The following is a 12,507-nucleotide window of genomic DNA, read 5'->3' as shown; positions in this document are numbered from 1 at the left end:
CGTATTTCATCAAGACAAAAGCAAAATTACTTCTCCCATAATGAAAAAAAAAAAAGAAATAAAAGAGTTAAATCTATTTTTAGTGTCAAGTGTTGGATCCTATGGGAAAAGCTACTGCCCTGAAACATCATGTGGTTTGGTTACGTACATCCTATCACAGATAAACATAAAAAATGTTTGTGATGGAACTCTCCAGGCTGCTTTCTATCCAGCTGAGCTTCCCTGCGGCGTGGCGTCCTGTGGCATGGCACACCATGGGCACACAGCACTGCTAAAAAAAAAAAAATAATGAAGGACCTCCTTGGATCCAGCCTCAACTGACGTGCTACCAGTTTCACCAGTGACCCTCTTTTTATCATATTACAAGACAGTGCACAAAAGGTTACTGAACGGACTGACCATTTAAAGCAGCACTGCACGCAGCAGAGTCCTGAGCGTCTCTGCAAAGAACACAGACAGCTGAAAGGCAGGGCCTAGGAAATTTCTAGCATTTCAGTATTTATCTTTGGCCTTGAAGAAAAGCAACTTCCTGCAGAAAAAAATACAGTTCACGGAGAGCAATACACAACCCTTCCCCCAACTTATCCCCTCCTAAAACTTGACTTCTAGGAAGAGAAATAACACGTCCTCAGATTTCCCCTGTCAAAATGGGTGCAGGGTTTAGTCCTACTCCTCAACTGATGAAAGAAAAGCTTCGCCCCTGACCTCAACGGGAACGGTTTCAAACAACTCAGAAGACTGAAAATAAGGACTGAAGACAGGGAGAGCCTTGTGCTTCAGTGTTTCCCTCTCACGCAGTCCCCTTCATTAGAACGAGCAGCCAAACGATTAACAGCAGTCATTCACAAAAGCAGCAGCAGGCACGGCTGCCTTTTCTGCAGTACTACCCGTCTGAGGTGTCTCTGTATCCACTAACCCACATCAGGAGATCAGAGAACCGGCGTACACAGATGAAATGCTTTCTGTACTGATAACGTGAATGAATCTGGTAAAAAGTTAAGAACAACCACGTCAGATTTCAGCTACTTTCAGAGGGCATCCCTTTTTCTCCCACTTACTACATGAAACACAGGAGCAGCCTGCCCTTTACCAAAGCTTAGGCTTCTTGCCCTGTTTGGAAGTTGGGCCCTTGACACAGCTAATTTCCTAATCCGGGAAACAAAATTCTATTAGCTAGACTGAAGGCAACTATCAACTGTACCCAGCTGTCAGGCTGGCAAGCGTCCTTTGGCACAGGCAGGCTCCAAACTGTGTTCGATACAGGCAGGGGAAGAACAATGCCACCTATTTTACAGCTGAGCTCATGACATATTCTTAGGGACAGTTATTCAGTGCAGCATATCTGAAGGAAAAATTCCGCTCCACTGGTACTTATTTCTCATGCAGAAAAGAAACGTATACCAGATAAAAGCACACACATTTAAAGCTATCTCGACAGCAACTACAGAATCCTAAATACCAGAGTCCTCCACATCTGGATTTCTCCGTTTTCCATGTGTCTTCAGAATGTAAAAACTTCAGGGCACAGACTGTTTTTATTTGTATGCACAGGGCACAGAGGCCAAACAACAAATAACTCACTAAAGAAAGCACCAAATGCAGGGAGAAGGAGAAATCACAATGAAAAAGCATATCCGGAACTGAGAGGCTATCTTTATATATGCTTACTAAGGAATTTTACAGGCAGCTGATGCCCAGGGATCAAGGAACCTCCTCAAGTCACTGACTTTGGGTAAACTGTGGCAAAAAAAAGTATGGGAGCAGATCTGCAGTCACTTAAATACTGTGAGATATTCCTGCAGGTACAAATCCGGAGTGCTGTACCCTGTTTGTGGGCAGAACATTATTAGCAGCTGGCTCCATAAAAGCTCTTTGTGGTCATAAATATGGACCAAAAAATCATTTAGAAATCAAATTAAATACAGTAATCCCAACAAAGAAACTGCAGGAATAAATCTCACCAACCCCGTAGAATAAGACATGCAAGGTCAAAAGGCTAGGGGTTAACAAGCTAATCCGAGAGCAACATCCTTCCCCCAGACAGTGGTCACACCCTGGAAATTAACTCCAGGAAGCTTGGAGGGGGGGAATCTGGATCAGTAAAGCAATTCCAAGTATGGGACACACAGCGAGCTATACAGATCTATAGGGGAGCACGAGGAATTTCCAGCTTGCACAGTCCTGTGTGGGAATTTCACATTAAATGTGCCTGGCTCTTACAAAAGAGAAAACTGAACAAAGATTTCTTCCGCTGGTATCAAAAGGACAAGACATTATGGGACCTCAATGCAGCAAAAGGACTCCAGAAGAGGGGGTAAAGAAAGGGAAAGAAAATCAGAGGGCAGCAGCGGGAATCAAATGTCACAATAGACGCTAGGGCTGCGAGTCCCAGTACCAGATTCTGAGCTCTCCACTGATGAAGGGGGTACTGCCTAGGCTTTTAATGTACACTGTTTAATACCATTTTGGTTTAATAACCTATGGTTTATCAACTGGGAAGCACCCATGTCAGGTTCTCACACAGAGCTCTACACAACCACATGGGAAAGCCTGCAAAACCTCCGCTAACAACCACCTTCTGTATCGTCCCTCTTCCCCAGCCTCCCTCCAGTGCTGTTGAATTAGCTGGGCTCTGCATACACCCAGCAAGAGACTGGGGGCGAGCTCGGCCGACAGTTCTCGGTACACAGCCTCTCTTGCAGCTCCTAAGATAAACACAACTCAGAACGGCGTGCCTCGGTCCATCCATAGGGTAGCTGAGATATTGCTGCAACAGGAAATGCAAGCATATTCTCCAGACCAGCAGTGAAAAACAGGAGTTTGCAGCAAATAAAACAGACAAACAAATGCTCAAATACTTCATTTCTCATTAGTTACGGCTGCAGCCAGGAAACAGAGAACAGGTCTTTGAACCAGCTGCTTCTCAATACCATGTTCAGCTGCTACTATTGTGAATAACTCCCTTCTAAAAGGGACGAGCCCTCACAGACCTAAATTGAACAAAGTCACACAGAAAAAAATGACTTTGAAAGCATGCAGAGAGTTTGCACATACATGGGAAAGGAAATACTACATACCAGCATATCATCACGCAGCTCCTGGGTAAAATGAGCTCAGTTAGAGAGCTCCAAGCGAAGTACTTAAAATAGATGAATACTCTGGTCAGCTACTCAGAAGAGAGAATGAAAAACACACCAGTACACTCTGATTCAGGATGAGTTAGTAGCTGGACAACTCCTGGCACGCTAACTGCTTGAGCCCTCAGTATGCCTCCCATAGATAGGCTCCAGGCATCCTTCCCAAACACATTCATCACAAGAGAGGAACTGAGCATGAAGCTCAAGCCGTCCCAGCAAAATACAAGCAAAGCTGGAAGATTAGGGCTCAAATGCATCCACAGAGATAACCAAAGCTAAAAAAGCAACAGTTTAAAAGCCACCTGAAACCTTCAGGATGGAGTAAATCTCTTAAAAGGCACCAATTAGAGGTGAACTATATACACCTAAGGACAAACATGAAAACCACGCTGTTATTTTTTTCTACCATCTTAAAACCCCACATGCACAACTACATTGGAGAGCCTCAGGGTGTTTTCCCCATATACAAAAAATGCCAAAACGTGTCCTGCTGTGAACCCTTCAGCTCTGAGACATGCCTGTCACACAGCCCTGCACCAGCACCACAGCATCTCCTGTATTAACTCAGAAGCACAAGGTTCTGCTAGTAAAATACAACCAAATAACCTCATTTTGAATCACAGCATTGTACAGGGAACCCCTTAATGCTGCAGCATGTACCCAGAGAGCTGAAGTAATGCTCTTATTCATTCAGAGAGTCACAAGTTATTACCAAAAAACACTGCTGCCCATCAAAGCCCACCCCATCCACTTTGCTGGTGGGTAGCATTAGCCAGGCACTTACCATAGCGGCATGTCAGGGCCATTTGGTATGAGACTACTGGGCTGGGAAGGCGCGACCGGTGCTACGACACGAACAGCGAACGTAAGGGGAAGCACATCCAGAATACAGCTGCGGATCTCATCCTCGCAATCACAACCACCCCATCCTTCCCATACTCCTAAATGTCATGGAGATCTTGGCCAAGTAGGAAGGAAAAGCCAGAGGAAAGCACTGGTATGAGGCCTTCAGGACATGGGAAAGTGAAAGCTGTACCTTGAGGAAGAAAATTGAATCCTTTGCCCTTGTGTTGAGGAGGCTGAGAGAACAACAGCTTCCTCCCACTGTGTCTGGATTCCCATCAACTCTGCTACTGAATTCTGCAAGGAGCCTTATTTGGTAGTGGCTGGCAGAGAGATGTAGGGCCAAATCCTGATCCTTTTACTCCAACTGGTATTCCAATGGGATTACACTGTGGAGAGCAGAAAGCAGCTTTTGGCCTTCGGCCATTTAATTAATACTTAAGGTATCTTAGAATTTATTTTTATCTCATCTGTAGCAACTGTCATTATCAGATTTTCCATATTTATGTATTAAACAACCTATGCTTTTAAGTTTTTTTTTCCTCATCCCTTTAACATAGTTTTTAAAGGATACTCCAAAGTTTTTAATTTGTTTTTCCATTTTCCCTGTTTTAATGTCCTGCAAATACCTTTGACCATGCCAAGACATCTTGACCAGCACCAGTAACAACAAGGAAGATCAGCACAGCCCTGGGAACACCGTTTTGTTAACTTTCAGCTACACAGATCAGAAGGGGCTGGCGTTGAGTTCCCAGAATACGGGGTTTTAAGAAAACCTCAGCACTAGATCTACATGTATGAAAACAGTGCTCTGGTCTGCCTCAGCAGAGAGCATCTTGGAAAGCAGGCAACATGTCCTCCCTGTTTTATCAGCCATGCTTCTGCCTTGCACAAACCGGCAAAGTTGGCTGTCCCACACGTCAGGACATCACCCTGGAGCTCACACCACCTGCCTCAGTTCCCAGCTCCCCCGGGGATGCCCCACGTGATTTTGTGCATTTGATGTGATGGGTAGGTATCTTGATTCCCTGCAGGGGGAACAGGAGGTGGTATCACCTCTCCCCCCTAGAATTTATTAAAACTCATGAGACTCAAGCACGATGCAATTGATGCAAGCATAATGTCATCAAGACAGCGCTTCCTTAAATCAAACCACAACAGCAGAATAGGTATCAGAGGTAAAACTTTCCAACTGAGCAATAAGACTGTGAGGAAACAAAAAGATTTCCTGTCAATCCAAACGGAGTAATTGCATAGTAATCAATTACCTAATTGGGCAGTGGCCATTTTTTAGGCAGGTGAGCCACTGGACGAAAGGAAGGCAGCAGGCTCTGGACCTCCTCCTCCTCTGGGCAACCACTTTCCCATCCACATGTAGCCTGGGGACTGCGGACAGCAAGCACTGTACCCTGTGGAACCACCAGACCGGGTCCGCTGAGGTGCAGCTGATGTGGATCGCTGCTGCTGCCTCAGCTACTTGTCTGCCTGAAGCTGAACCATCCCTGGTAACTGTCCCACGGGGCTGCAGAGCCAAACAGAAGCATCTTCTTTCTTTAGAAGACACTTTAGGTAAATTCTTAGTGAGGCTAGAAGCAATCACCACTTAGTGGGGAAAGAACAGGGAACAAATGGTTAAAGTGCAGCTAAAAATTCCTTCAAACATTGGCTTGTGCAGTTGAAAACCTTGAAAAGACATATTCCAAGAGGAATACTTGGGACAGTATTTTGCCCTAAAATTTCTGACGCTGCTGTGACACCACCTAGTGCAAACCTTAAGCTTTCAAGAAAACAGGGAATATAAATATTTCGCTTCTGCTCCCTCTTAAGTATGTGGGTATAGCTGCTATTTCAGAAAGAATCACATTGGATTTGTAATTAAAGAGAGAAAGTGACGCAGTGTCTTGCCTAGCACACTGGATTTTCTGAGCAGGTAACCTGGAGACAGGCATTCCATAGCTTTCATTTATAGCTTCCAAAGTAAAACAGCAATGATTTTTTTGGGGGGCAGAGGGAAATAATCTAAATATTTTACTTAGTTTTATTTTCAAAAAGGAAAAAAAAAACCCAAAACTTTAATACCTATTTTATTTTGTCTCCTATTTTATTTGAGAGAGCAATTACTAACCTGGCAATGTACTTTTTAGTGAGGTCTAAGTAAATCCATGTTCTCAAATAAATCCATGTTCTCTAACCACGCAAAAGTTTACTGTTCGCTCTTCAGTTCCTGGAACCTGAGCTATAGTTAGAAGGAATGAGAAAAGCTACAAGTGTGTGTGGTTTTGTGCTTTGTTTTGTGTTGGGTTTTGTTGTTTTTTAAATAGGAAGTAACAGCTGTTGCTTTCACATAGCATCCAAAACTCTCCAGCAGGGAAGCAAACTTCAGAGTACACCAGTGGTAACACAGCACTGGGAGGCTTCCCAAATTTTGTCAGACCAGATGAGTCTGAAGAGCATGCAAAACATAGCGTGGACTGAGTTCAGGGACTGAAACATTCTTACAGCCATGTAAGCTAAGCCTAAAATTCTTTTTTCCTTAGTGCTCAGAGAAGGAACTAGTCTGTCCACGGAGTTAATCCAAGAGAATTCCTGTCCTTAAAACCTGTGCTCAAGATGTTCAGTTTCAGCTCAATCACAGAACCTCTCTTTTGCAACAATTTTCTCTCTTTAAGTGAAGGGTTCCTAGTTTCCACCTGGACTAAAGTGTGAGCTGCTCCAAGTCCCGGTATGTGAAGCCCCTAAAACATACTCTCATTTTAGATACCCTGCTAGAAGGCAGCTTATCAAAAGCAGACAGACACTTGACTATGTTTTTGTGGGAGATGCCACAGACAGAACGTGAATTAAGCCATAAATTCCTGAAGATTCCCCCTTATTTGTCACATACGTGTCTCTCTACTGAAACACACTGCTTCTTGTCATAACACCCCTTTCAATACCTGCACCAGATGAATCAACTGCCCCGTTTCCTCACTCGAATCTCATCTCAGTAAACCTTCAAACACTCGCCCTCCGGGAAGAAAAAAACCACCTCTTTAGACTATGAAAAAGACATTTTATCTATTAGGCAATGCAAGGAGAAACAGAACGAGCTTTCTCTGGTTGCTCACGCTGCCTACCATATGTTTGAGAATTCAGTTTAGTCTGCGCTGGAAGCTTGCACTAAAATGAGGAGAAACATCGTGCTTCCTCCTGGTTTTCTCTCACCTGTATGCTCCAGGGTGGCTCCCAGACCGCAAAGCTACTAATCAGAAAGAGAATCACAACTCCCCATAGTGCAGAAGTTATCTGTGCCACAGAGTGCTGCACTGCACAGAAATCATGCCTGTTCATATACCAAACAAAATCTGTCCACTGCAGCCTAACACTTAGTTCCAGTCAGCTTATCCTGCTTTTTGTAGCGTAAATTAGCTTGATGTAACTCTGCTACTGGAGCCAGACAGCTTCCCAACATCCTGGAAAGTTTGGAGAGCAGCTCACTCTGTTTGCAACTCTGTTGAAATATACACTGCAAAGTTGTCTTAAAAAAGTTCAAGGCAATGATAAATGGCTATAAAAACTAAAATGTTACAGAGAAATTGCTCTTAAAAGTAAACAGAAGTTGGACTGAATTAGTCTAAACAAGAAGTCCTCCTGATGCCACCCAAGGACGGTGCTGAAATCCTGTCTGGAAAACAAACGGAGCGCGCAGCACAGCAAAGCTGGCAGGCTGGAAATGATACCGAACCGATGAATGAAACGGCAAGACGGCCTGTTCGCCCACTCTGCCGCTCTCTGAGGTCTGTGCAATGAAAGGTTGAGTGCAAGGGAAGCAGCATGCTTTACTGTCAGAGCCCATAGAAGGTGCTATGAGCTGTCGTTTCACACCCCTGTCCTTCCAGGACCGCTTCTGATATTAGTGTGTCTTCTTCATTCATGCTGGGTGACAGCTGGGATGGTATGAGCCCTTCAGCTGAGACCCGCTGAGTCCTCGGTGGAAGCCAGCATCCAGCTACCGCCTCTCCTCACACACACCATCCTTCCCTTAGTTCACATCACCTCTTTCCTCATCTTTGTCTGCTCAAAACTGCTCTACCTTAGTCTGACCAGCAGCTTCTCTAGCTGCACCAACACCAGCCCAAGACCGGGAGAGGGGCTGAAAGCAGTGCACTGTGAAGCTGGATGCTGGTACAAGTCTGACGGGTCTCAAAATGGCTGATGAGGCACTCTACACAGCCCCTCCTGCCCTGCCAGCTCAGACAACAGCACTCACACCACCAGCTGTACCCAAGACTTTTTCCTTTCCCCGGCATGATAACCATTAGGGGACCATTAAACATACTTCTCCTGCACTTCTCTTGCCCAAAAATTCTTTCTAGCCAGAAACAAGCAAGAACATCACAAACTTCACTTTCCAAACACTCGGCTTTCCACTCCTCCACCCCCTGCCCTGTGTCTTCATTGGAGACAGATTATTTCAGCTAAACAGATGTTAGCTGTGCATTTCCTTCAGATGCTGCATGTTAAAGCCACAGCACCTATACACCCCAACAACCCTGTATGCCCCATGGTACCACACCAAGGTATTTCAGCCAAACACTGCTGCGCCACAGGTGGGCTCAGAAAGAAGTTCACTGAAGTTTGATGGTCCTGTAAGCAAGCAGCTTTATTTTTTAGCATTTCTTGGGAAAACAGGTGACAGGACCATAGAATCATAGGGGTTGGAAGGGACCTTGAGATCACTGGGTCCAACCCCCCCGCCAAAGCAGGCTCCCTAGCTCATACTGCACAGATAGGAGTCCAGACAGGTCTTGAATATCCCCAGAGATGAAGACTCCACCACCTCCCTGGACAGCCTGTCCCAGGGCTCCCTCACCCTCACTGGGTAAAAGTTCTTCCCCATGTTGGTGCAGAACTTCCTATGCTCCAACTTGCAGCCACTGCCCCTTGTCCTGTCTCCACAAACACTGAAAAGGGACTGGCCATTTCCTCCTGTGTCCCACACTTCAGATATTTATAAACATTCATAAGATCCCCCCTTAGTCTTCTCCAGGCTGAACAGTCCCAGCTCACTCAGCCTTTCCTCACAGGGGAGATGCTCTAGGCCCTTAATCATCTTTGTAGCCCTTCTCTGGACTGTCTCCAGGAGATCCCCAGAGGAAGGAAAAACCTATCTTCAAAGTGTTTGTGACTGTGACAAGTTAAACTCTGTGGAACTCAGACCCTACACTCAAGCTGTGACAACAGTAAGCCTCCACTGTGATCTAACTCTACTTACAGGCATGGTCTCGAGCGAACTATAGCAAAAGATGTGGTTAGAAGAGACTTGTATCCTCAGGGCACTGCAAAAGTCTGCCTGCATCTCTCACTGTCACTCTGATGGACCTGTCCAACAGCTCCTCCGGCTGAGAGCAGTCCGCACCCTGTCACTCAATAGACAAATTCAGCATTAGGTCTGCCTTTACAGAGAAAGCAAGCTCCTCAGTGTCACATTGAACTATGATTACTCACAGGGTTGTCTTTGCTCGCTGCCCTTAGGGCAAGGAAAAAGCACACATACAGAAAAGATGGTGCAGAAACAGAAAGGCACCAACGAGCAACAGAACGAATCAATCTTTGGTATCATAATACCTGGGCTTACTTGGAAAATTTGACACTGTTTAGCTGAAGGTCTTCTGCAGATTAACACACAGGAGGCTTAATAGCTGTAGACAATATCTGTTTATAATCCTTGTTCTTAACATGTTTATGTTCACGTAGTACAAGTGGCTGGTTTAGGCTTTTTCCAGCCACGCTGACGCAGGAAGTGATGTAAAACAGGGCAAATGATTGAGCAGGGACATGGGGATGCGTTCTGCTGTATTCAAACAGCTCTAAAATCCAATGCACCTTTTACCTCAGCATCTCAACATCCTGCTCTCAGCAAGAGCTCCCACTGTAGTGCTGAGAAAGTTGCTGTCTTGCTCTTATCACAGACACCACCACACAGATATTAAAGTCAGGCTATGGCATTCTTTCTCCCTTGCCACGTGGGACCACTGCCACGAGTAGCATTAAGAAGTCACAAGGTTCATCCAACCTCCAGCAAGATACATTTCTGATACTCAGCACGCTATGTGTGGAAAAAGATCTCAAAAAGCTTATTTTATTTTTTTCACAGCAGATTAACGGTCTGTATCAGGTCACAGGCATGGCTGAGATCTGCTTGCCACACTGAGCATCAACCCCTTCAGAGGGCTTCACCATTTCCTGTTGTGGCCAAAGAACCACATCACGTCACTCACACAGCCCAGACCCCTCCGTGCCTTCACTCAATGAGGGAGTGACAATGTCAGCAGCACTCTGCAGACAGAGGAAGCAGCCCCGCCATGCGTAACGAACTGAGCGCACAGTCCTCATGTGTGACCAAACTTTGTCACAGGGGGTTTCGGAACCAGGACTAATGTAGGACGACAAGCAATGTTCTGCATTTCAAAGCAGGGCAAAGTAGCCAGCAAAAACCAAAAGCTCCCTATGAATGCTGCTTCAGACACCGCATTGTGCAGAGGCAGTCACTCTCCTTCGCTCTCAGTACAAGACAAGCAACACCGAGCTCGCGGCGTCAGCACCGAGGAAGCCTCCTGCATCCACGCGGCCGCAACCGTGCTTGCCCGTGCTTCAGAGACAACAGGAAGGGGTGACAGCAGAAGGATAACTAACCTGGTATTTCTAAGCAGAAACAAATCACACAACAATCCAAGAGTTACACAGCACTGTAATGGCTACAAAGGAAAATCGTGCAGCTATAGTAAAAATAGTACAGAAGGAGGCAACTCCCTATGGGTGGTTCCCAGCCTAAGGCTGAAGGGTACCTCTGCATCTTCTCTTACAGAGAAGCTACAGTTGCAGTTGCAGAGTACTGTTACTGTTGAAAATAGCATTATCGTTCCAGAATGAGTCACAGAGGGGTAAAATCTGACTGTGCCAAGGGAATCAGGGTGGAAAGGACTGCTACCTGAGCAGGGAGGCGAAGCGGGGTAGAAAAGGCTACACAGCAATAAAACCACTGTTTGACCAGATACAAAGCTGCACATCTCTATACAGCTACAGAAAGGTTAAACAGCACCGTACAAGACAGGGAAAACTGGGATGCAATCACAAAAAAGATGGGAAGATGGTGAGGGAGGCATGCACTGACTGTAGGGGCTGCACCTTTCTAAGCACGATTACTTGTGCTATGCCCAACAGGGTCACAGGAGGGGGGTTTAGGAATGTGACAACAATAATCGGGGGGGAGTGGCACACTGCAACGGGCTGTGCAGAGGCCCTCAGGGAAGGTACAGGGAGGTGAGGAGGGAGCCCCTGGCAACTCTGATATGGGTAAAAAGGGGCGGGGAAGGACAAGATGTCCTTAAAGCTCAAGTATGAGAGAACGGGGGGGCGGGAGGTGTGGAAGGCAACATTGGGGAGCAGGAGCTCAAATCCGACTTCCACAACTCCAAGAAAGTATTATGGGGTTCGGGAGTAAGGAAAGAAAGAGGTAAGGCAGGGTTCTGTAGAGCCTGAGCACACGGATCACCCTTCAGATAGAGAAAATCCTGGGCAGGTGTGAGCTGGGGCACTGGGAAGAAGGTGAACTAAACTGGGCTATGAAGGAGGTTCCTACATGGCTTCAAAAAGGCTGCTTGGGGATGGTACCTGCTGGGGGCTAGGAGCAATTCCAGGACACCCTGAGGGCAGTCCGGGCGCCGTTATGAGACCCCAAAGGGCGTTTCGGGGGCAGCTGTTTAACCAGCATCTGAGAAGCAGTTCGTTAAGGGGATCCCTGAGGAGAATTCAGGGGCTTGCAAACCCATGAAAAGCCGCCGGGGAGGTTGTTGTCAGCAGGTTTCTGAGGGGCGGTTTGGGGGTCGCCAGCACGTCCCTGAGAGGAGACCGGGCGGGGGGCCGAGGAAATGGCGGCGTCCCTGAGGGGCGAGCTGTGGGGATCGCCGGCAGCTCCCCGAGGGGGGCTTGGAATGAACCGCCGGCACGTCCCTGAGGAGCGGGGTGTGTGCGAGGTGGTCGCGAGCAGGCAGGCCCCGAGAGGTGGGGGGGGAGGAGGAGGGGAAGGGGGGAGCGGCGTCGCAGCAAGTCCCTGAGAGAGATGGGGGCGTGTGGGGGGACCGCCTGCAGCTCCCCGCGGGCCGGGCTAGAGGAGACCCCTGGCAAGCCGCCGAGGGAAGCTCGGGGGGCTCTCTGGCAACTCCCAGAGGTCCCACCTGAGGTGGCGGGCGGGAGCTCCCCGCGTTGCAGGCCGTGCCGGGCGTCCTGGGGAGGCGGCGGCTGCAGCGCTGAGGGAGACGCGGAGACAGAGCCGGCCGCAGCGCCGCCGGAGCCCGAGGCCCTGCCCGCGGCCCCCGCCCGCCGCACGCACCTTCTGGCGGATTTGCCCGGACGTAGAGACTTTGCGGATGAGTTTCTGCGGGGAGCCCGGCTCCTGCTCCGGCTCGCTGTCCGACGATTCCTCTGCCGCGGCGCTGGCGGCGGCGCCAGCCCCGGCCTGGGGCTGCACGGCGCCCGCCGCCGCCAT

The 12,507-nt window shown here is 47.7% G+C and overlaps 1 protein-coding gene across 1 annotated transcript in view; it reads right to left on the bottom strand.

The window, feature by feature from the left end:
• DGKD (diacylglycerol kinase delta) overlaps positions 1-12,507 on the bottom strand; it is a gene marked incomplete at both ends in the record, with an annotated part of 54,204 nt that extends 41,697 nt beyond the window's left edge. Inside the window, one exon of the mRNA XM_084267491.1 lies at positions 12,352-12,507. Coding sequence (XP_084123617.1) covers positions 12,352-12,507 — 156 coding nt within the window. The remainder of the gene's footprint in view (positions 1-12,351) is intronic.

Source organism: Gallinula chloropus, assembly GCF_964237585.1.
Source record: "Gallinula chloropus genome assembly, chromosome: 8".
Classification (NCBI taxonomy): Eukaryota; Metazoa; Chordata; class Aves; order Gruiformes; family Rallidae; genus Gallinula; species Gallinula chloropus.
The sequence above is the reverse complement of the archived record's forward strand: the minus strand, read 5'-3'. Positions and strand labels throughout refer to the sequence as shown.